The sequence below is a fragment of the Mustela putorius genome, unplaced genomic scaffold (genome assembly GCF_011764305.1).
Source record: "Mustela putorius furo isolate JIRA1106 unplaced genomic scaffold, ASM1176430v1.1 tig00003942_pilon_pilon_pilon, whole genome shotgun sequence".
Classification (NCBI taxonomy): domain Eukaryota; kingdom Metazoa; phylum Chordata; class Mammalia; order Carnivora; family Mustelidae; genus Mustela; species Mustela putorius.
Genome location: NW_025422087.1, coordinates 7,242,254 through 7,263,511, shown reverse-complemented (window position 1 = coordinate 7,263,511; position 21,258 = coordinate 7,242,254). Strand labels below are relative to the sequence as shown.

The following is a 21,258-nucleotide window of genomic DNA, read 5'->3' as shown; positions in this document are numbered from 1 at the left end:
CAACAACAACAACAACAAACCCAACCACTTACATGGCCCATTAAAAGGGCGAAGTTTACCTGGATTTCAACTGTTAGGGTAAGAAAGCCATATTTTATTTTTGTTAGTATTCATGATATGTTTCTTCTGCTATAAAAAAAATACCAGGGAATTTATTTTCTTTATGAATTTGGTACCACTGGGGACAATGGGAGGTAATGATTTAGATTTTTTAATAAGTATTCATATTTATCCTATGTTGTGTTCAAGAGAGATGTTGTCAACACCCTGCTCTGGAGGGTCTCACGCAGCTTCCTCAACTACTCACATGATAGGATATTTGTAATTCAATCTAGTGCCTTTGTTCCCTCAGGTGGCATTTCAATGATCTCTTTTCTATATGATGGCACCGTTCTAGGCCCATTCAGACTCTAGAGGAACCCAATAAGAAATTGTTTGTTTTCACTCCAAATTATCTAAAGACATCTAGGCTCCATGGATTGAGGAAATAGTATGATAAAGAAAAACTGATCTAATTTCTAATTTTTCCTTCATAAGGCTCTCTGTTGCCTCATGTGTATGGCTTGGGGAGAAGGCTATTTTATCAACATTTTTTATCAAAGTAAGAGCCTAAGAAAGGGGAAGGGAGAAAAGAAAGAAAGCCACATTTATTAAGTGCTAACTGTATGCCTGGCACTTTGTATATGCTGGCTTACTGGAACTTTACAGTAGCCCTACGATTTCATTTTATAAGTGAGGACATTAGGATCAGAGAATCACACATTTGATTCTGAGGGTCCAGATTTCATAATACACAAAGTGGTCTTACTAGGGATGTTCATGAACAAACACATCTACACCCACTTTTCACAGTCACTAGGGAATCTTATTGAGTATGAGTGTATAACTAGGGTATTTCAATGTTCTTTTTCCACGCTTTCTAAGGATGTGATGAAGAAGAGAGTCTGAGAGGGGCTTTCTCTGCTCCCTAAAGTAGCATCTCTCCAACACTCTTTGCCCTGTACTTTGACTTTCTTTTCTCCCACATTATCACCATCTGACCTATGTTTACTTATTTATTATCTATTTCTTTCACAGGGAGGTGAAAGCTTTGTGAGATGAGATGTGTTGTAAGTTCCATGAGATCAGGAAATATTTTCTCTTCAGCTTCTGAGAGAAGGTCTGGCACCTCGTAGGCCTAAATCACTAAATATTTGATGGATCTGTTAATTCCAGAGGCTTCCTAAGAGCTGTCAGCTCAGTTATCAACATGGGTCTTGAGTAAAGCACAAAATTGAAAAGGATGCTATTCATATAACGTGAGTTGTGAAAGAATGAATGGGCTGTGGAAAACAGACGAGAGAAAAAAAGGGGTCCAGCCATTCCCTCCAAAGTCCTCTAACATCTGTGCACAAGAGAACCATTTCCGTGTTTTACACATGAAGATATTGGATGTGCCATCTCCACTATCAGCAGTTACACTAAAAAGAGGTTAAAAAATTAGAATCAAAGATGCAGCTGCTTTCACATAAAAGCAGCAGTCAAGAAAGAGCCTCAAGTGACAGTTTTCCTGTTCAACTACTGTCCCCTTGTCTGTAACTGATTTATGACATTTTGGGAAGACACAGCTAAAAACAAGTTAATCCTCCAGTAGGTGCACTTCTGATGCCTTCTTTCCTGAGCATGGCTGAATTCACCTGCAATAGAAACATGGGGGAAACCAGCACCCTTGCTAGATTCTACGGAAGGGAGCTATTCACATGCAAGAGAAAGGAAGTTGCTCTAGATAGAGTGGAGTGGGACCACACGACTAGGGGGCTCTCTGAGAGTCTAGTTTTGGATCTCATAAACATGCCCTACTTCAGAGGCACAGAGGGTAAGGGCAAGAGTGAGCAGTAGGACAGACTGGAGTCTCCTTAGCCACTGTGGCTTGGTAGTGTCCATGGGGCTGACAGTGGTTGAGCTTCATCTCCTTAAAGGCAGGGCTCAGTCTCGGCATGGTGTTTGGCAGCACCAAGAAGGCCAAACCACACCAGGACTCAGGGGAGACTGTCCCACATCGTTTACAGCTGTGGCTCCCACCTCATTCTCTTCAAGCTGTTGAGTCGTAGCACTTGTTCCTAACCCCCCAGTTTAAAGTCCTTGAGGAGAATACCAATAACATACCAATACCATAACCTCCAAGAAGAATCCTCTCTTCCAGTGCCTTTTGGGGGGTAAATCCAAGGCTTGGGTAAAATTCTCAATGTACAAAGATGAGTAACTAGAAATTCTCCTTACACAGTTTGGGGTTGTATAAAAAGTGTTTGCATAATTAAGGCAATAGAGCCTAATATTCAAGAACCATTCATATTTTCTGCAGGTACTTATTGAGTATCTCTCATGTGCTCGACATTCTTCTGTTTGCCTAGAAAAGAGCTGTGAACAAAACAGACAAAATTCCCTGCCTTCATGGAACATAAATTCTATCAGACAAAAAAATTTTCTGAAGGGAAGAAGAAAACTTTAAATAACATCTGTGTTGCTCTGTACTTTCAAAAAACAAACAGAAAAGGACTCATTCCATGGCTATTCTACGTGATGTATATACCTTCAGGAACTGTTCCACATATGCAAAGGCAGATAGGCACAGGGACGTTCACATCACTGTGCCTATCTGTGATGTTCACTGAAACTTGTTCATGGTAGGGAAAATTGCAAACTAAATGTCACTAGAGAGAAGGATAAATAAATGTGGTTTGTTTATTTTATAGTGTGCAGCTCTGGGACCGGAAGTCTAGGATTTAATCCAGCTGTACCACTCATGGGTCTTTGTTTTTTTCCAGCTTTAATGAGATGTCATTGGCATATAACATTTGTTTTGTTTTTAGGTTCCATGTATAAGTGAAATCATATTGTGTTTGTCTTCCCCTGTCTGACATAACTCACTTGGCATAATACCCTCCAGTCCACCCATTTTGTCACAAATGGCAAGATTTTATTCTTTTTATGGCCAAGTCATATTTCATATATGCACCACATCTGCATTATCCATTCATCTATGGAGGGGCATTTAGGTTGCTTTTATACCTGCGCTATTGTAAATAATGCTGCAGAGAACATGGGGGTGCACAGAGCTCTTCAAATTGGTGTTTTGTTTTCTTCAGATAAATACTCAGATGTGGAATGCCTGGGTCATATGGTGGTTCCATTTTTAATATTTTTTGAGGAACTTCCACACATTTTTTCATAGTGGCTATACCCATTTCCATTCCCACCAGCAGTGTATGTGCGTCCTTTTATCCACATCCTTACCAACTCTTGTTATTTCTTATCTTTTTGATAATGGCCAATCTGCCAGGTCTCTGTGGATAGGTTGCTACCAATCTAATGTTTCTACCTTAGAACAGGTTCCTAAGGTAAAAACCTACCTTGTCATTTTATCCAGATAAGAATAGATGAATGAGAGAACAAAATACTAAAAGGATAGCAACGACCCCAGGAAAACATACACTCACCAAACTGGAGGAGACCTGAAACCAGGGAGGAAAGGAGGGGAAAAAATTATATATATTAGACTGGTGAATATAATGGGTCACACACTTTCTAAGGTAGAAACCTGTTCTAAGGTAGAATCTAATGTTTCTACCTTAGAACAGGTTACAAGAGGATAGGTCCTGAGCGGCTTTCAGGATTTTGTCCTGAGCTGCTTTCAGGATTTTGTCTTTGTCACTGAGACTTGGAAGTTTTACTATTAGATGGTGGTGGTCCTATTTTTATTGATTTTGACCGGGGTGGGGGGTTCTCTGTGCCTCCTGGATTTTGATGCTTGCTCCCTTCTCCAAATTAGGGAAATTCTCTGCTATAATTTTCTCCAATATACCTTCTGCTCCTCTCTTTCTTTCTTCTTCTGGGATCCCAAATTATTCTAATATTGTTTCATTTTACGGTATCACTTATCTCTCAAATTCTCCCCTTGTGGTCCAGGAGTTGTTTGTCTCTCTTTTTCTCAGCTTCTTTATTCTCCATCATTTGGTCTTCTATATCACTAATTCTCTCTTCTGCCTCATTTATCCTAGCAGTAAGAGCGTCCACTTTTTATTGCACTTCATTAATAGCTTTTTTTAATGCCAACTTGGTTAGTTTTAGTTCTTTTATTTCTCCAGAAAGGGATTCTCTAGTATCCTCCATGCTTTTTGTGAGCCCAGCTAGCACCTTGATAATCATCATTCTGAACTCTAGTTCTGACATCATAGTAATGTCCATATTAGTTAGGTCCCTAGACGTTGGTACTGCTGCTTACTCTTTTTTTTTTTTTTTTTTAAATTGAGGTGAGTTTTTCCACCTTGTCATTTTATCCAGATAAGAATAGATGAATGAGAGAACAAAATACTAAAAGGATAGCAAAGACCCCAGGAAAACATACACTAACCAAACTGGAGGAGACCTGAAACTAGGGAAGAAAGGAGGGGGAAAAAACTATATTTTTAGACTGGTGAATATAATGGGTCACACACTTGGTTTTGGGTGTATTTTGGTCTTTTAGAAGAAACTGCCTGCCAAAATTTTAAAGAAAGAAAAACACATGTATACAAAATAAGGGTAAACAAGATGAAGGGATGGAATATGATTGTAAAGATGAAAATTTTAAAAGATTCTAAAAAAGGAAGTGATAAGAAGTTGCTAAAAAAAAAAAAAGGGAAGTATGTGATAAGGCTGGAGACTAGCACAAAGTCATGTGCTAGGTTTAGGGTATATTTTGATCTGTTAGAAGAAACTGTATCCCAAAATTTTAAAGAAAGAAAATCTAGTATGTATACAAAAAATAAATACAATGAAGGGATAGAATATGACTATAACAATAAAAAGGAAAAAAGATCTTTAAAAAGGTACTGATAAGGGCGCCTGGGTGGCTCAGTGGGTTAAGCCGCTGCCTTCGGCTCAGGTCATGATCTCAGGGTCCTTGGATTGAGTCCAGCATTGGGCTCTCTGCTCGGTGGGGAGCCTGCTTCCCTCTCTCTCTCTCTGTCTGCCTTTCCGTCTACTTGTGATTTCTCTCTGTCAAATAAATAAATAAAATCTTTAAAAAAAAAGTACTGATAAGTTAAAATAGTTAAAAAAATTAAAATAGGAAATAAGAAAAATTAAAAAATAGATTAAAAAATAAAATTAAAAAAAATTTAACTTTGAAAGGCTAAAGAATCATGGGGAAAAAGCCACAAATTCTATGTGCTGTATTCTTGTAGCTCTGAGGTTTTGCAGTTCTCACTGATTGGTCTTGGTTGGATATTCTTGCTGATCTTCTTGGGGAGGGACCCATTGCAGTGAGTCTCAAATGTCTTTGCCTGGGGGAGAACTGCACCACCTTTGCCAGGGGCCAGGCTAAGTAATCTGCTCGGGTTCATGTTTGATAGCTTTTGTTCCCTGAAGCTTTCCATACTGCTTTGAAGGACCAGAATGAAAATGGCAGCCTCCCAGTCTCTGGCCCCAGAGGAGCTGAGAGCTCAGGACCCCACTCCTCAGTGTGCCCTCAGAGAAAAGCAGTGAATCTCTCCCATCTCCCTGGTCTCTGGCAGTGCTCTGAGCTCACCCAGCCTGTGATGGAGCATTTCTATCTCTGTCAAGTGGCCCCATTTGGAGTCTCCAAACCCAGCAGATTCCTGCAGCATGCTGTCATCCTGCTTCTTCCGGGGGATGAAGGAGGGAGTTTCCCTGGATCTGCCACTTGTGAGGTCCCTGCTTGAAGAGCAGTGGTCTGACTGTGCCTCAGATCATGGTTTAAGGTAACCCCAAGCTGAGAGCCTACTGGGCTCAGTCTCTGATACCTAGCAGCTCTGCCACACTCAGGCACCCCAGGTCTTTATGTGACCCCGTGGGTCCTGAGACCACATTGTCCCCATGAGGGCTCCGCCATCCGCTTAGCCTCTGGAGCAACATCCCTCATTGAAACAGACTTCTAAAAGTTCCTATTTTGTGCTCCGTGGCTCTACTGCTTGCTGGGAGCTGGCCCCTCCCCCCCACAGTCTCTCTTCCCATATATTGCCTTGGATTCACTTCTCTCACGTCCTACCTTCCAGAAAGTGGTCACTTTTCCATTCCTAGAGTTGCTGCTCTTCTTCTCTTTGATCTCCTGTTGAGTTTGAAGGTGTTCAGAATGGTTTGATAACTATCTAGCTGAACTCCTGGGACTTGATGATACTTAAGTCTCCTACTCCTCTGCCATCTTGCTCCTTCCCTCTTCTGCCTATTTTTAAATTGGATTTTTTATATTAAATTGTATTTTTATATTAAATTAAATTTATATTACATATTTTGAATATTAATCCTTTACTGGATGTATGGCTTGCAAATAACCTCTCATTCAGTAGGTTGCCTTCTTATTTTGTTTATGGTTTCCTTCATTGTGCAAAAGCTTTTTAGTTTGATGTCATTCCATTTGTTTGTTCTAGCTTTTGTTGCTCTTGTGTAAAGAGACCGTTCCAAAAAAATATTACTAGGAGTGATATCAAAGAGCTCACTACCTATTATTTTCTTTTAGGAGTTTTATGGTTTCAGTGTTACAATCAGGTCTTTACCCTACTGTTAAATTTATCCCTAGGTCTTGTCTTGTCTTGTCTTTTCTCTTATTTTATTTTGATGAAGTTTAAATAAGATTGTTTTTTTCATTTCTCTTTCTGATCATTATTAGTATATGGAAATGCAACCAATTTCTGTATGTTACTTTTGTATTCTGGAACTTTACTGAATTCATTTATTAGTTCTAATAGTTTTTTTGATGGTCTTTAGGGTTTTGTGTATATAGCATCAAGTCATCTGCAAATAGTGATAATTTTACTTCTTCCTTACCAGTTGGAATCAATTTGAACCAATTTCTTTTTCTTATCGGATTACTATAGCTAGGGGTTCCAGTACTATGTTGCATAAACATGGCAAGAGTGGGCATCCTTATCTTGTACCTCATCCTAGAGGAAAAGCTTTTAGTTTTACACCATTGAGCATGATGTTAACTGTGGATTTGTCATATGTGGCTTTAGCATGTTGAGGTACATTCCTTCCAAAACCAGGGAGTTTTGAATTATAAATTGATGTTGAAAGAATGACCCAGGACAATCACTGGAGTGAGCACTGGAGTGAGATAAGGGCCACCACTCCTGCTGCAGGCTCTCCCTGCCACCTCCCCCAACCCCACCTTGGGCCTGGATAGTCCCACAGCATGATCTCCCTTCAGGGCCCACATACCAGGTTTATACTTCCAGCTGAGTTCTTGGCTTCATGGCTAGGACTCCAAGAAGGGCTGCTCAGACAAATACCTAAAGGACCTCGATTGGCTCACACAGGCTACCTATCGTGGTGTCTAGTGGCCAGGAGGATAAAAATGGATTGTTGATTTTTGCCAAGTGCTTTTTCTGCAACCATTTAGACATTCATATGATTTTTTTGTTATGTTCAGTTAGCCACTGTATAGTACATAATTAGTTTTTTCTTTTTTTTAAAAGATTTTATTTATTTATTTGTCAGAGAGAGCAAGAGTGAGCACAGGCAGACAGAGTGGCAGGCAGAGTCAGAGGGAGAAGCAGGCTCCCTGTGGAGCAAAAAGCCCAATGTGGGACTCGATTCCAGGACACTGGGATCATGACCTGAGCCGAAGGCAGCTGCTTAACCCACTGAGCCACCCAGGCATCCCCATAATTAGTTTTTGATGTAGTGTTCAATGATTCATTAGTTAAGTATAACACCCAGTGCTCAAGACAGAATGTTCATTTGATTTTTATCCTTTGTCTTGTTAATGTGGTGAATCACATTGATTGATTTGCAGATGGTGTACCATCCTTGCATCCCTGGAATATATCCCATTTGAACATGGTATATGATCCCTTTAATGTAGTGGTGAATTTGGTTTGCTAACATTTTTTGAGGATCTTTGCATCTATGTTCATCAAGGATATTGGCCCCAAATCATCTTTCTTTTGTGGTGTCTTTGTCTGATTTTAGTATCAGGGTAATGCTGGCCTCATAAAATGAGTTTGGAATTGTTACTTCCTCTTCAATTTTTTTGAATAGTTTGAGAAGGATAGCGGTGAACTCTAAATGGTTAGTAAAATTCACCTGTGAAGCTCTCTAGTCCTGGACTTTTGTTTTTTGGGAGTTTTAAAATTACTGATTCAGTTTCATTACTTGCAGTTGGTCTATTTTGAGTTTCTATTTTTTCATGATTCAGTCTTGGAAGGTTGTGTGTTTCTAGGAATTTGTCCATTTCTCCTAGGTTTTCCAATTTGTTGGTATATAATTGTTTGTGGTAGTCTCTTATAATTCTTTGTATTTATGTGATGTCAGTTGCAACTTCTCTTTAGTTTCTTATTTTATTTATTTGGGTCCTCTTTTTTCCTTGTTAAGTCTTTTTCTCTTCATGAAGTTTACTTTTTTTTTTTCTATCTCTAAAAAGAAGACCTAGCTATTGTTTCATTGATCTTTTCTATTGTCCTTTTTTAAGTCTCTATTTCATTTATTTCTGCTCTGATCTTTATTATTTCCTTCCTTCTACTACCTTTGCCCCCCCCTTTTTTTCTTTTTTAGTTCTTAAAAAAAGAAAAAAGAAAACGGAATGTTTCTTTGTAAAGTACAAAGAAATTATATGTTAGAAGGGATGAGTGCTCTGGAAAAGGGAAAAGAGAAGTATAGTAAAGGTGGTGGGAATGCCAGAGTTAAGGGACGCCCGGGTGGCTCAGTAGGTTAAGCAGCTGCCTTCGGCTCAGGTCATGATCCCAGCGTCCTGGGATTGAGTCCCACATCGGGCTCCTTGCTCAGCAGAGAGCCTGCTTCTCCCTCTGCCTCTGCCTGCCATTCTGTCTGCCTGTGCTCGCTCTCTCCCCCTCTCTCTCTGATAAATAAATAAAATCTTAAAAAAAAAAAAGAACTAAAAAGTTAGATTGTTTATCTTCTGATATCAGTTCGACATTCCCACTCCACTTTACCTGCCCACTGGCGTCTTCTGCCCCCGTAGAGATCCAGATGTGTATAATTCTAATCTCAGGCTGACTTCATGGGTGATTGGAGTTCTTTGGTAGGTAATCAACTCACTTTAGGGTACAGGTTGAAACGGCGCCTCCTCCTACTTCCCTGCCATCTTGTCTCCTCCAAAAGTTAGATTGTTATTTGGGATTTTCTTATCTCTTGAAGTAGGTGTGTATCACTATGAACATCCCTCTTAGAACAGCTATTGCTATACTCCATAGATTTGGAAAGCTGTGTTTCTGTTTTAATTTGTCTCAAAGTATTGTTTTATTTTCTTTTTGATGTGTTCACTGACACAATGGTTGTTTAGTAGCTTGTTGTTTAGTTTCAAATGTTGGCATTTTTTTCAGTTTTCTTCTCTTAATTGATTTCTAGCTTCATACCATTGTTATCAGAAAAGATGCTTGATATGGCTTAAGTCTTCTTGAATTTATTGAGACTTGTTTTATGGCCTAATATATAATTTATGGGTAATAGTGTTCCATGTGCACTTGAAGAGAATGTATATTCTGCAGTTTTTGGATGAAACGTTCTGTATATTAAGCCCATTAGGTCTAATGTGTTGTTTAAAGTCACTGTTTCCTTATTGATTTTCTGCAAAAAGATCTATTCATTGATGAAAGTGGCACATTAAAGTCCCCAGTATTATTGTATTACTGCCAATTTCCCCTTTTTTGTCTATAAATATTTGCTTCATCTGTTTAGGTGCTCCTATGTTGATTGCATAAATATTTATGAATGTTCTATTCTCTTCTTGCATTGACCCCTTTATCAGTATATAGTGTCTTTGTCTTTTGTTATAGTCTTTGTTTGTTTAATGATTTTATTTATTTATTTAAGAGAGAGAACAAGCACGAGTGGGGGTAGGGGAGAAGCAGAGGAAGAGGGACAAGCAGACTCTGTGCTGAGCGCAGAGCCCAACATGGGGTGTGATCCCACGAACCTGAGATCATGACCTGAGCTGAAATCAAAGTAGGATGCTCAACAGACTGAGCCACCCATGTGTCCCCAGGCTTTCTTTTAAAGTTGTTTTTGTCAGATACGAGTATTGCTATTCCAACTTTCTTTTCCATTGGCATGAAATATCTTTTTCTATCTCTTCACTTTCGGTCTGTGTGTCATTAGAGCTGATGTGAGTCTTAATTTCTTCATCTGTATCACAGAGGTTACTAACAGTACTTATCTCATAGGTCTATTTGAGTATTGTATGAAAAATGGAAGGCCATTAGGATAGTGCTGGAACATAGTAAGCACTTAATAAATATTAGCTATATTTGCTGATAATGGAGTACTACATGTAGCGATTAAAAAGAATGGACTAAGTCTATATATAAACATGGATTTATAGAAAAATATACTTTTCCTTCATTTATTCATTTAATAAATATTTACTGAGTGTCTACTGTATTCCAGGCAGTCTTCTAGGTATTTGAGAATAGTAAGTGAACAAAACAAAGATCCTGCCCTCATGGATCTCGTATGCCAGAGGTAGGGAAGCAGATGTAAAGTACAAAGAAATTATATGTTAGAAGGGATAAGTGCTCTGGAAAAGGGAAAAGAGAAGTATAGTAAAGGTGGTGGGAATGCCAGAGTTAAGGGCAGGGTGTTAGTTGAATGTTAAGTAAACAAAACAAATATGAGAAAATGTTAACAATTATAGCTCCAGATGGTAGGTATACAGATATTTGTTATATTATTTTTCCTTTTCTGTGTATTTAAAGTTTTTTTTCTTGAAAATTCCTCTCCATGCTATGAGATAAAAATAATAATAATAATAATAATAATAAGGAGTCTTAAATATGAGGGGAGTTGGCTAAGAAGCAGAAAGGATTTGAAAAGGAGCTAAATAAGATCTATTTTAAAAAAAGAATCCAAAGAAAGTATTGGACTTTAAAAATCCAATAGAAATAGAGAAGAATAGGATCACAATACAGAAAATCAGAGAGTAATGTAGATGACAAATGTGATAATAAATATAATCAAATAAAACCATAGTAAATATAACCAAAGCAATGATTACAAATAGAATAGCCTATATTTCTGAGTTGAAGACCTAAACAAAAGTGATTAAAAAAGATAAACTCAGTACTTAGACATATACTGGTAAGACTGCTTCAAAACCATTAACTACCCCAGCTTCCTTCATTCCTTTTTGTTAGGTGTGGCAACGTGCCAACTAGAAAACTACATTTTCAAGGCTCTCTTGCCTCTTTCCACCATGCAGAATATGGATGTGAAAGCTGGAGCTGCAGTGGCATTCTGTACTCACTAGAAGGCACTGAATGGAGGCAGGAAGGAATGGAAGCCTTGTGCTAAGAAAGGTGGTAGATACCTGGGTCCATTGTTGACCTGGGTCCATACAATATCTCTATTTTTTATATGTAATATATACATTTTTAAAAGACACGGTTACCTGAGTTTTTTGCTAAATGCAACCAAACCCATGTCTAACTGGAACATATATGAATTATAAACATCTGTGGGAAAGGACTGTAATCCACTTGTTCTCATTCAACCAAACTGTTAACGTGTGAAGACAATTTAAGGTCTTTCTCAGACACACAAGAGCTCTCAAAGTATATAACACCCATGTATCCTGACTCTGTGTAGATCTGAGGTAAAATTCAGGCAGCACAGCATCCAATCTGTGTAAACCTGGGCCAGTTATTTAAGCACATGAAGGTTTAGTTTCTTCAAAAACTAGAGAAAATATTTACTTCATAAGATTGTTATAAAGATTAAGGAGAGATATTATATGCAAAATCCCTTGTGTAGTGCTTAGCAGTATTGAAAAGAAAATTTATTACAACAATCAAATTTAGCCCACCAGAAGAAGAATCAAAGACATCTAGAAAAGGATATCCTTGGGGCACCTGGCTGACCTAGTCCATAAAGCATGTGACTCTTGATGTCAGGGTCGTGAGTTCAAGCCTCATCTTGAGCATAGACCCTACTTAAATCATTTTACATGGTATCGGTCAGAAATGTCTCTTCAGCAAGATAAGAAAATAAAAGTATAAATTATATAAAGGAAAAGTTCATAACTACTGGATATAATTTAAAAAATGAGAAAATATGGGAAAAGAAGATAATGAAGAATTTACACATCAAGCTTAGTGGAACAAAACAGAAAGTCCAATAACCGACCTAGTTATTTGTTGCCATTTAGTACATTAAAAAAAAAAAAGTGTTTTAAAGCAATGGGGAATTGACAAAGTATTCTGTTAATAGGCTTGGGATAACCAGGTTTCCATGTGGAAGAAAAATCCAGTTAGATCCTTAGCCAATACAGCATACCAAAATAAAATTTTAGATGGATTGGGGAGTACAATGTAATAGAACAAAGATGAATATTTACATAAACCTGGGATGGGAAGGACTTGTAAATGAATCACCAGAGGAAGAAAATAGAAAGTAAAAGATGGATACATGTGACTAGAAAAATTTCTGAAAGTTTAGACTTTTATGTTAGAGTTTATCATAAGCAAAATTAAAAAGAAATCTATGTATTCAGTAAGAAGGAGGTAACATTTACTAACAAAGGATATGAAAATGCAGTCCATAAAAGAGTATCTCTAAATGATCAGTACATGTAAAATAATCTTGCTGATAATCAAAAAAGTTGGTACAAAGCAAATACTTAACTACAGGGCATTGGAAAAGTAAATTATGATACATCCAAGTGAGTATTTATGTCATACTCATTAAAAATAATGTCATAGCAAGATATTTCATGAGGTAGGAGAAAATTGCTTTGGAAATAAATTTGATGAAAACTTGGTATACTTTATATTATGCTTCTGTTTTTATGTAACAAAACCTCAGATAAAAAAGAAATTCTATCTACCTACCTACCTACCTACCTACTTATCTACTCAACTACCTATCTTTCTATTTCCTGGAAAGATCAAAGTGATAATAATTATTTTTAGATGGGGGAATATGGGAACCTCCTGTTTTTGTAGTTTTCTATTTAAAAATATTCTGCAGTGAATATATATTTCTTTGCTAATTAGAAAGGAAAATGTTTGTGTAGACAAAGACACAGGAGCCAGCTTGAAGGGATACCTATTGGCCAAATATGGGACAACCTGAACATCATAAAGAATAAGGATGTTAAAAGATTATTAAAAGGGAAGGGGAAAGAAAGCTCCTCTTCACAAGACAATGCCATGAAGTAAATATAGAAGAAATTACATAATGAAGAAAATCAATATTCTGCAGTTCTTAATGTAATAGTCAATTCAGGTAATGGTTGGCAATGAGAGTAAAGATCATTGAGGGGAAGTTTGGTGGACAACAGGATCATTACATGGGGTCTCACAGTGTCAGCACCCACCCCCCATCCCAGCCCTCCTGCCCTGATGTTACCTAATATTACAAGGGAAGCAATGTTCCCTTACAGAGGAGAGAGTTGGTCGATACCACCTTTTAGCCAAGTGACCACACTGAACATGACAGCACAAACTGTTATGATGTGCAAATGGAAGTATACAAACATTACCTCTGTACTTTCCTTCCAAAAATGTATCTAGTCCTGAGGAAACCATCAGAAAAACTCAGAATGGAGGGTATTCTAAAGCCAACTGACTGGAATTCTTCAAAAAGGGAAACCAAAGAGGGCAAGAGGACAGTTGTAGATTAAAAGACACCGAAGAGGGGTGTCTGGGTGGCTCAGTCAGTTAAGCATCTGCCTTTGGCTCAGGTCATGATCTCAGAGTTCTGGAATCGAGTCCCACATCTGGCTCCTTGCTCAGTGGAGAGCCTGCTTCTCCCGCAGTCTGCCACTCCCTCTGTTTGTGCTCTCTCTCTGACAAATAAATAAATCTTAAAAAAGTAAATAAAAGACACCAAAGAGATATAAAACCAGATGCAGTATTGAACCTATAAAAGGCACTATTGGGACCATCAGGGAAATTTAAAAATTTTAAATTAAAAAAATTCTATTAACATCAGCTATGATAAATTCGTGTTCACTCGTGTTATTGCAGTTATGCAGGAGAATGTCTTTGTTCATAGGAGATACTTGACAAGGAGTTTAGGAGCAAAGTGTCACAATGTCTGCAAGTTAATTTTTGAATGATTCATCAACAGTTCGCATGTGAAAGAGAAAATAATTGAGGCCAACTGTTGACAAATGGTGACTGGAGATGAAGGGCAAGCAGATCAAATTATTCTTTTGACTATTTCTAAGGGTTTGAACACCTAAATAGGAAAGTTTACAGGGGGAAAGTTCACGTAGAAATAAAAAGGATAAAGAAAAGTAGAATACATGAGACATAAGGGATATGGCATCCGGGTACAATGTGTGGATCTTGTTGGCTCTCGCTTCCAAAAATCAACCCTAGGGACATATTTATGAGAGAATCAGGGAAATCTGAACACTGACGGGATGTTTGGTGAAATGAAGTATGAAGCAGGTGAAATGAGGTTGGCTGTGATAATTGTGTGGTTTTTTGCTTTGTTTTTTTGAGAGAGTGAGCACATGTGCGGGAGGGAGGGGCAGAAGCAGAGGGAGAGAGAGAATCTTAAGTAGGCTCTACCCCTAGCTCAGAGCTGTCTGTGGATCTCGATCTCACAACCCTGAGGTCATGACCTGAGCCAAAATCAAGAGTCAGATGCTTTACTGACTGAGCCACCCAGGTGCCCTTGCTGTGATGATTGTTGAACCTGGGTCATAGGTCCACAGGAAGTGATTGTATTAGTCTGTCTGAGTGTATTACCCTGTCTACTTTTGCATGTTGGGAGACTTCCATAGAAAAGTTGAGGGTGCAACTCACAATTACATAGTAACGTTGGACTTTGTCAGCGAGTGAGTGACCAATAGATAGCTAAATATGTTCTCATGGGTATTTGTTATTAAATAAAAAATTACACAGAAGAGTGAAAAGTTTGAAATCAAGATTAGTACCCGAATTTCTCTCATAGCAGTGATTTTATAATTTGCAGGGGGAGCTGTGGAAGTGAAAGTTATGTAGAAGTAATTGTCTTTCCATTTTTTCCTTTTCTCTTATTTTCATCCTCTTCATTTACCCAATGCATGAGGCTCCTGACCATAAAGAAAGCTAGAGCTGATGCACTGTACTCATCACTTCTGAAGCCAATGGAATGGTATTTATTGCTTCCACCTATGTTTCAGAAATTCACGATTTGTCTGTTTCATCAGTTCTTTATGTAGCTAGGAGAGCTTTTATTGTCCTGAAGATTCCAGATGCCACTGTACCTGCCAGTGCTAATTTGCATTCAGCTGAAGGTAAAAACAAGGTTTTTAGGAATGATCATTTAGGGGATCACACAGACAAATCTCCCACTGGCCCCCAGCCTCCCCGGGTTCTGTGAGAGCTGTAAAGGTGAAAACGCTCATATTTTTGCCTGCCTGTTGGTTGGGAGGACCAGTGAGGCTATATAGTCAGATATCTCTCAGGAAATGATGAGCAGTGGTCTAGCCCCATGGAGGCCCTGAACAATGTAACTTTTACTCTAGGGCAGAATTTTACAATGGAGGGCAGTAGTTTCTTTGTCTTGTGTGTGTGTGTTTTGTTTTCTGAAATAGTATTGAAATAAAATGTGAATTGGACATTCATGTCTTACAGCTTTTTTAAAGGAAACATTAGAGTGAGAATCTTAACTTCCAATAGATAATATAAGCCTTAAAGAGGAAAACAAAAGTAGACAAGACTATGTACACTATCGCCCTCAACCGGCAAGGACGACAAGAAGCCCCAGTTCAGATGTATCTTCTCTCTTTATTTCCGCAAGTCTACACACTTATATACGCTTACATGACCAATCAGCGAGCAGGGTACAGGAGGGAGCGAATCAGGCTGTGCACCTAAACGAACAACTTCGCTAGCAACCAATGCTGTTTACTTCCTCTTTGGGCGTTCCGCTTAGTCTCACGAGGCAATCCTAACCTGGCAACTAGCCAGGCGCCATCTTTTAATGGCGGAGGTCGCCCTGGCCAGGGGCCTGCCTCCGACAGTACACGAGAAGAAAAATTTAACTCTGAAAATGGTAAAAGACCACAATGAAACCTATGAATGGCATACTTAATAAGAAAACAAACGAAACCAGATTTAGAAGGGTAGCAAATCTGGAACCAAAAAGAAAAACAAAACAAAACTCTTGGAACCAATATCCATAACTTTGCTTAACTTAGTATATATACAAAGATAAGGAAAATAAGTTATGCACTATTATTGAACTTCTGAATGCAGCTTTCATTATTTAGACTAGATAACATTATTGAAAAGAGAGAGAGAGAAAGAGAGTGTATGTGTGTGTGCAGGGAGAGAGACTCAAGCCAGCTCAGCACTGAGCCCAGTCTCATGACCCTGACTCCATGACCTGAGCTGAAATCAGGAGTCAGTTGCTTAATCCGTGGCGCCACCCAGGCTCCTCTTAGTGCGGCCTTTAGATTTTTTCCTAAGGTGTTGTCATAATCACTGTTTGCCTTGGAGGTTAAAATTTGGACTTACAATTTGGGCTTTTCGGCTTGAGTATCTTTAAAGTCAAATAAAAGACGTACATGCAAATGAGGAAAACTGGTTTCATTAAACCTCCTTCATACTTTTCTTTTGTGTCACTCTCTGCATCCGTGGTAGAGTTGAAGTGGCCGCCTTTCCTTGTCACCTCTCCCGTGGTTTAGTTCCCTCCCCTTTCACTGGGGGCCCCCACAGCACCTTGCTTTGAGCAGCAGAACGTGGCTGAAGCCTAACTGCTTGCACTCCTGCCCTCTGAATGACTGGGGTGTGTGAAGAGGCCTGGGTTAGCCTCCCTGAGGTCGGGAGACCACACGGGTCGAAAGGCAGCCACACGTGAACGGATGAGGCCCACGGAGAAGACTCAGCATGTCCCTTGTCAGATGACTGTGGCTGTGTGAATGGTCCCAGGCAAGACAGGCAGAAATGCCCCCATGAGCCCAACCCAAACTGGGGATCCATGAACTCAGGTCATTACCTTTCCATGCAACAGGCTTCTTGAGCTGGGAGCCCTATCAGGAATCACTCTGATCATCCGTTCCCACTTTAAGCACCCCACATCCCTTTGATGATCTCTTCTCATCTGACGTGGTTTCCATGGTTTTCAGACCTTACACTGACCTGGTCCCTCTTTTCTGGACCTAGTCCAGCTTAGCAAATCTCTCTTATATTGTGTAGCACTCCGAATGGAAAACCGCTGCAAATATGATTTGCCCCTTTTAACTTGCTCTTATTTTTCCCCTAGAGCTCCGTTCTCCTAACAGGCCCTGAAGCCTGAACTTTACTGTTCGTGGTTTTAAACCCCTTCTCCAGCGGCGGAATTTTCTCGTGTCTCAGGATCCAAGTCCGGTGGGGTCGCCTTTTAATGTTTCGCTGTCTGAACTTGTTCCCGACCCCAAGTTCTCGTGTCCTTCATCTGTACAGCTCTTTACACTGTGAGGTCGTCTGTGTCTGGCTCCTTGGCTAGGCTGTGAATTCCTTGAAAGCAGCTATTTTATTTTCTTTTGGTACCTTAACGCTTCACCCTATACTTGGCATATATTAAATGCTCAGTAAATGTTTAATGAGTTGGATAATTATCTAATATTCTCTGGTTTTTAAAATACATCATCTTCTCGTCTACATTTTTCCACAAGGCCATGAGAGACACCATCAGATTCCTGTTTAAATCAGGATATGAGATTATGCACATTGAATGTTTCCATTTACCAACTCAGCCCATCAGCTATGCTGTGTTCTTTTTAAATGCTATCAAGCCTGCTGAAGCATCTTGACAGAGATGTTTGTTTGTTTTCTGTTTCTGGAATGTGTTCACTCATTCTTGAACACTGAGGTGTTTGCTTTATTTTGGTTTTTCATATCTTTCACTCACTGCCATACGAATTCCCTTGCAGTAATTTCAAGATTACATACACCCTCCAGCGTACTTTACTATGTGGCACATCTACCCCTGGGGTTGGTAAGTTTGATCATGTACATTATAACTATTAATACAATATTAGTACTTCACACTGTCAAGGTGCCTCACCATTTGCAAAACGTTTCCTCAGATCTGCTCTCATCTGAGCCTCACTCGAAGCTCCATTTCATAGGTGGTGACGCTTATCTGTGGTTTTCGGTCAGGGAAACGCTTAGAGAGAGAGAGGTCACCTGACTGGATAGAGAAGAGTCTAGAATTCAACCCAAGCCTTTCAGAGCAATTTAGGAGCTTATGTAAGATTGGGACTCTGGTGCCTTACACGTACCCTGCTCCATCCTGATCAAGGAGAGCTCTTCCTCACAGAGAAGGACAAACATACAACAGTTGAGCAGCTCTGCTTTCTCCTTGCATTTCCTCTCCTTGTCATTCTCCAACCTTTTTCCTTTTTATTCCCCGCCCCCCCCTTTAAAAGATATTTATTTATTTATTTATTTGACAAAGAGATGAAGTAGAACACAAGTAGGCAGAGCGGCAGGCAGAGAGAGAGAGAGAGAAGGAGGGAGAAGCAGACTCACCGCTGAGCAGAGAGCCTGACGTGGGGCTCCATCCCAGGACCCTGGGATCACGATCTGAGCCGAAGGCAGCCACTTAACCGACTGAGCCACCCAGGCGCCCCTGTTCTGAGCATATCCATTTGGTCCTATGCTCTGTTTGCTTGCTGAAGTTTTGTTGGTGCCACAGGGATGAAGGAAAGAAACGGACACTCGTTGCGTTGGGCACTGCACCCCTGACTCCCCATGTTATCAAATCAGTGTGGTAATCTAGCAGGATGGGGGGATCATACTCATTTCTAAAGATGATGAGATGAGGCTCAGAGATTTACCCAGTTACTACCTACCATCATATCCACCTTCTCCCCGAATTGTCTGAATAAGGATTTTATTTTTTTTAAGTATTTTATTTATTTGACACAGAGAGAGAGAAATCACAAGTAGGCAAAGAGGCAGGCAGAGAGGGAGGGGGGAAGCAGGCTCAATCCCAGGACCCTGAGACCATGACCTGAGCTAAAGGCAGAGGCTTAACCCACTGAGCCACCCAGGTGCCCCTGAATAAGGATTTTAAGTGGAAATCTCTTCTCTTGGAAGTGATTTTGTGTGGAATTTAATAGCTTTTTTATTGTTTTCCTTTGTTTTAAAGGGGACACTCCTTTTCCTTTTTTCTGTGACATTTTCATATTTCGAGAGTGTGAGAGAGTAGTTTAAGAAGGCCTGGGGAAGGCTGGCTCTACCTCTTGCCTTCCAGTGTGCTTATTCTCACTTGGTGTAGGTCACTGATAAGATGTAAACTGTTACCTGGATAGGGGTTGTACACACACGCAGCCCTTTTCTCCGCCTCTCATACATCAGCAAGAACTAGTGTCTCAGGTGGGTCATTACAGAGACCAGAGCTCCAAGGAGCTGGGATTTGCGGGACAGGTGAGAGATGGGGGGAAGGGCAGGGCTGCCTCGTGTGAAGGACTGGTACCTTCTAGAAATGATAAACATATCTCTCCTTAAATTGAGTTTCAACAACATACAATCTGGTGGCCTCATAATTACAAGCTGCTGAATGTTGGCGATGGAAGGAAATAATCTCTATAATGGCTGTCTATAATCATAAAGCAATCTCTTATTTCCCCACTTTCTAGACAATTGCAACACGACTTTCCCAGGGCCCTGATTTTCAGCACGGATGACTATTTCTTCAGGGAAGACGGTGCCTATGAGTTCAATCCCGACTTCCTGGAGGAAGCGCACGAGTGGAACCAGAAAAGAGGTGACAAATTCCTTTCCAAATTCCCCGGGAAATCCTATTGTGCACATAGATCGTAGCTGCTGCAGAATGAATACGTTTTCGAGAAGGAGCGTAATCAAAAGTTCTGCCATTTTCCCCTGCGCTCCCAAACAGAATGTCAGAGCATAAACTCCCTAGATTCCAGGAAAAGAAAACAATTGGTAATGGGTTCTGAAATAGGTGGCACTAAAGTTGTGTAATGAGGACACCTGTGTTAAGAAAATACCAAAATATGGAGTACGCTCACCCTTCTGATTGTTGCATGTTGTTCACTGTTATGTAACATTGTGTTGCAGCCAGAAAAGCAATGAGGAATGGCATATCCCCCATTATTATTGATAATACCAACCTCCACGCCTGGGAAATGAAGCCCTATGCAGTCATGGTAGGAAGAAGCATCATTCTGAATTTTCAGTTATGGACATTTTGTGAGAAAGTTGCAACATTTGTTCTTTCCTCTTCTTCTGATCTGCCATGATCTCATCTTTATTAATTGTAGCTCTCTCAGGGTGCAGGTAAAAAGGTTTTCTTTTAATTAGTGTTTCTCTGTTGTTCGATGGCTGAAATTCGCTGAGATGCTAATATCACCTCAGAGTACGTTTTTAAATCCTCCTTGGTCCCAATTCTTGTGAATTCTTCTGTCTTGATTGTTTTCCCAAGGGGAGACATACGTGCACAGTAGTGCCCTCTGAGACTTGCAGAGAAACTGGATGGACTATGCTAGCCGAGTGGTGGATGATAAGAAGACACTTTTCCGTCTTTGGCAAGACAGGGATTTCAGTGCTGGGTGGTGTTGCCGTGGGAGAGTCTGGGCCACTTTTTATTTGTTTATTTATTTTGGGGGGTTTAAGAACAGATTGAGGGTTAGCACTGTAAAGGATATTAGAATATAAATATACAAAGATAACAACTCAGCTCTCTATTGTCAGAATAGGAAAGAACAGTAAGATGAATAAAACATTGTGCGTATTTTTAATTTTGAAATATATCTGATTTTTTTTTCAGACGTATTTCACCTCTTATGGTAATAAGTTTCACTTCCTATGGGGTATATACACCGGAGAAAAGACCCTGAGACACACAGGGCAGGAAGAAGACAGCTGAGTAGTGTCATTTTGTCCCATACAGTCCCCACTTGGCTAACTGTAAAGGGGATATCTCTGAAATGGGGCTTGTGGCCCATCTATTTGTGGCTTCTTTTTAATTTGGGGGCAAACTAGCTTCTATACAGGTGCGCTTTTCTCGAATTGTACGTCCATCAGGGTAACTTGGGCCCAGCCTGTGGGACCTTGGGTGGATGTAGGAAGGAAGGAACATCAGCTTTGTGGTTACTTCAGTTCGTGGACCAAGAGTCTACTTGGTAGAGAAATGAACAGGAACATGAATAGTCTAATTAAGGCATGACTCAAAACCGAAAGTTAGTGGAGAGTGGCTTGAGGGAGGACATTTTCCTTTCTTATTTTGTATTATCTGGAATGTACAATCTTTTTCAGCCATCCACAGCTATTAGACCCAGAAATTAGATATTTTCCATGTATGATATTTGAATCCTTC

The 21,258-nt window shown here is 39.8% G+C and overlaps 1 protein-coding gene and 1 non-coding gene across 8 annotated transcripts in view; both read left to right on the top strand.

Annotated features, from left to right (window-relative positions):
- The window catches only part of N4BP2L1 (NEDD4 binding protein 2 like 1), a 57,086-nt gene that overhangs the window by 12,118 nt on the left and 23,710 nt on the right, over positions 1–21,258 (top strand). For 6 of the 7 annotated variants that reach the window (XR_006603545.1, XR_006603544.1, XR_006603543.1 and 3 more), the window contains exons 2-3: positions 19,559–19,686; positions 20,001–20,089. Coding sequence is in view for 3 of the 7 variants with exons in the window: in XM_045069549.1 (XP_044925484.1) it covers positions 19,559–19,686; positions 20,001–20,089 (217 nt within the window). In the remaining 4 variants the exon portion in view is untranslated. The remainder of the gene's footprint in view (positions 1–19,558; positions 19,687–20,000; positions 20,090–21,258) is intronic. The other variant, XM_045069551.1, reaches the window with a different exon arrangement.
- LOC123389077 lies at positions 1,478–1,609 on the top strand. Its single transcript, XR_006603608.1, has one exon. It is a non-coding gene; the product is annotated as a small nucleolar RNA SNORA16B/SNORA16A family (small nucleolar RNA).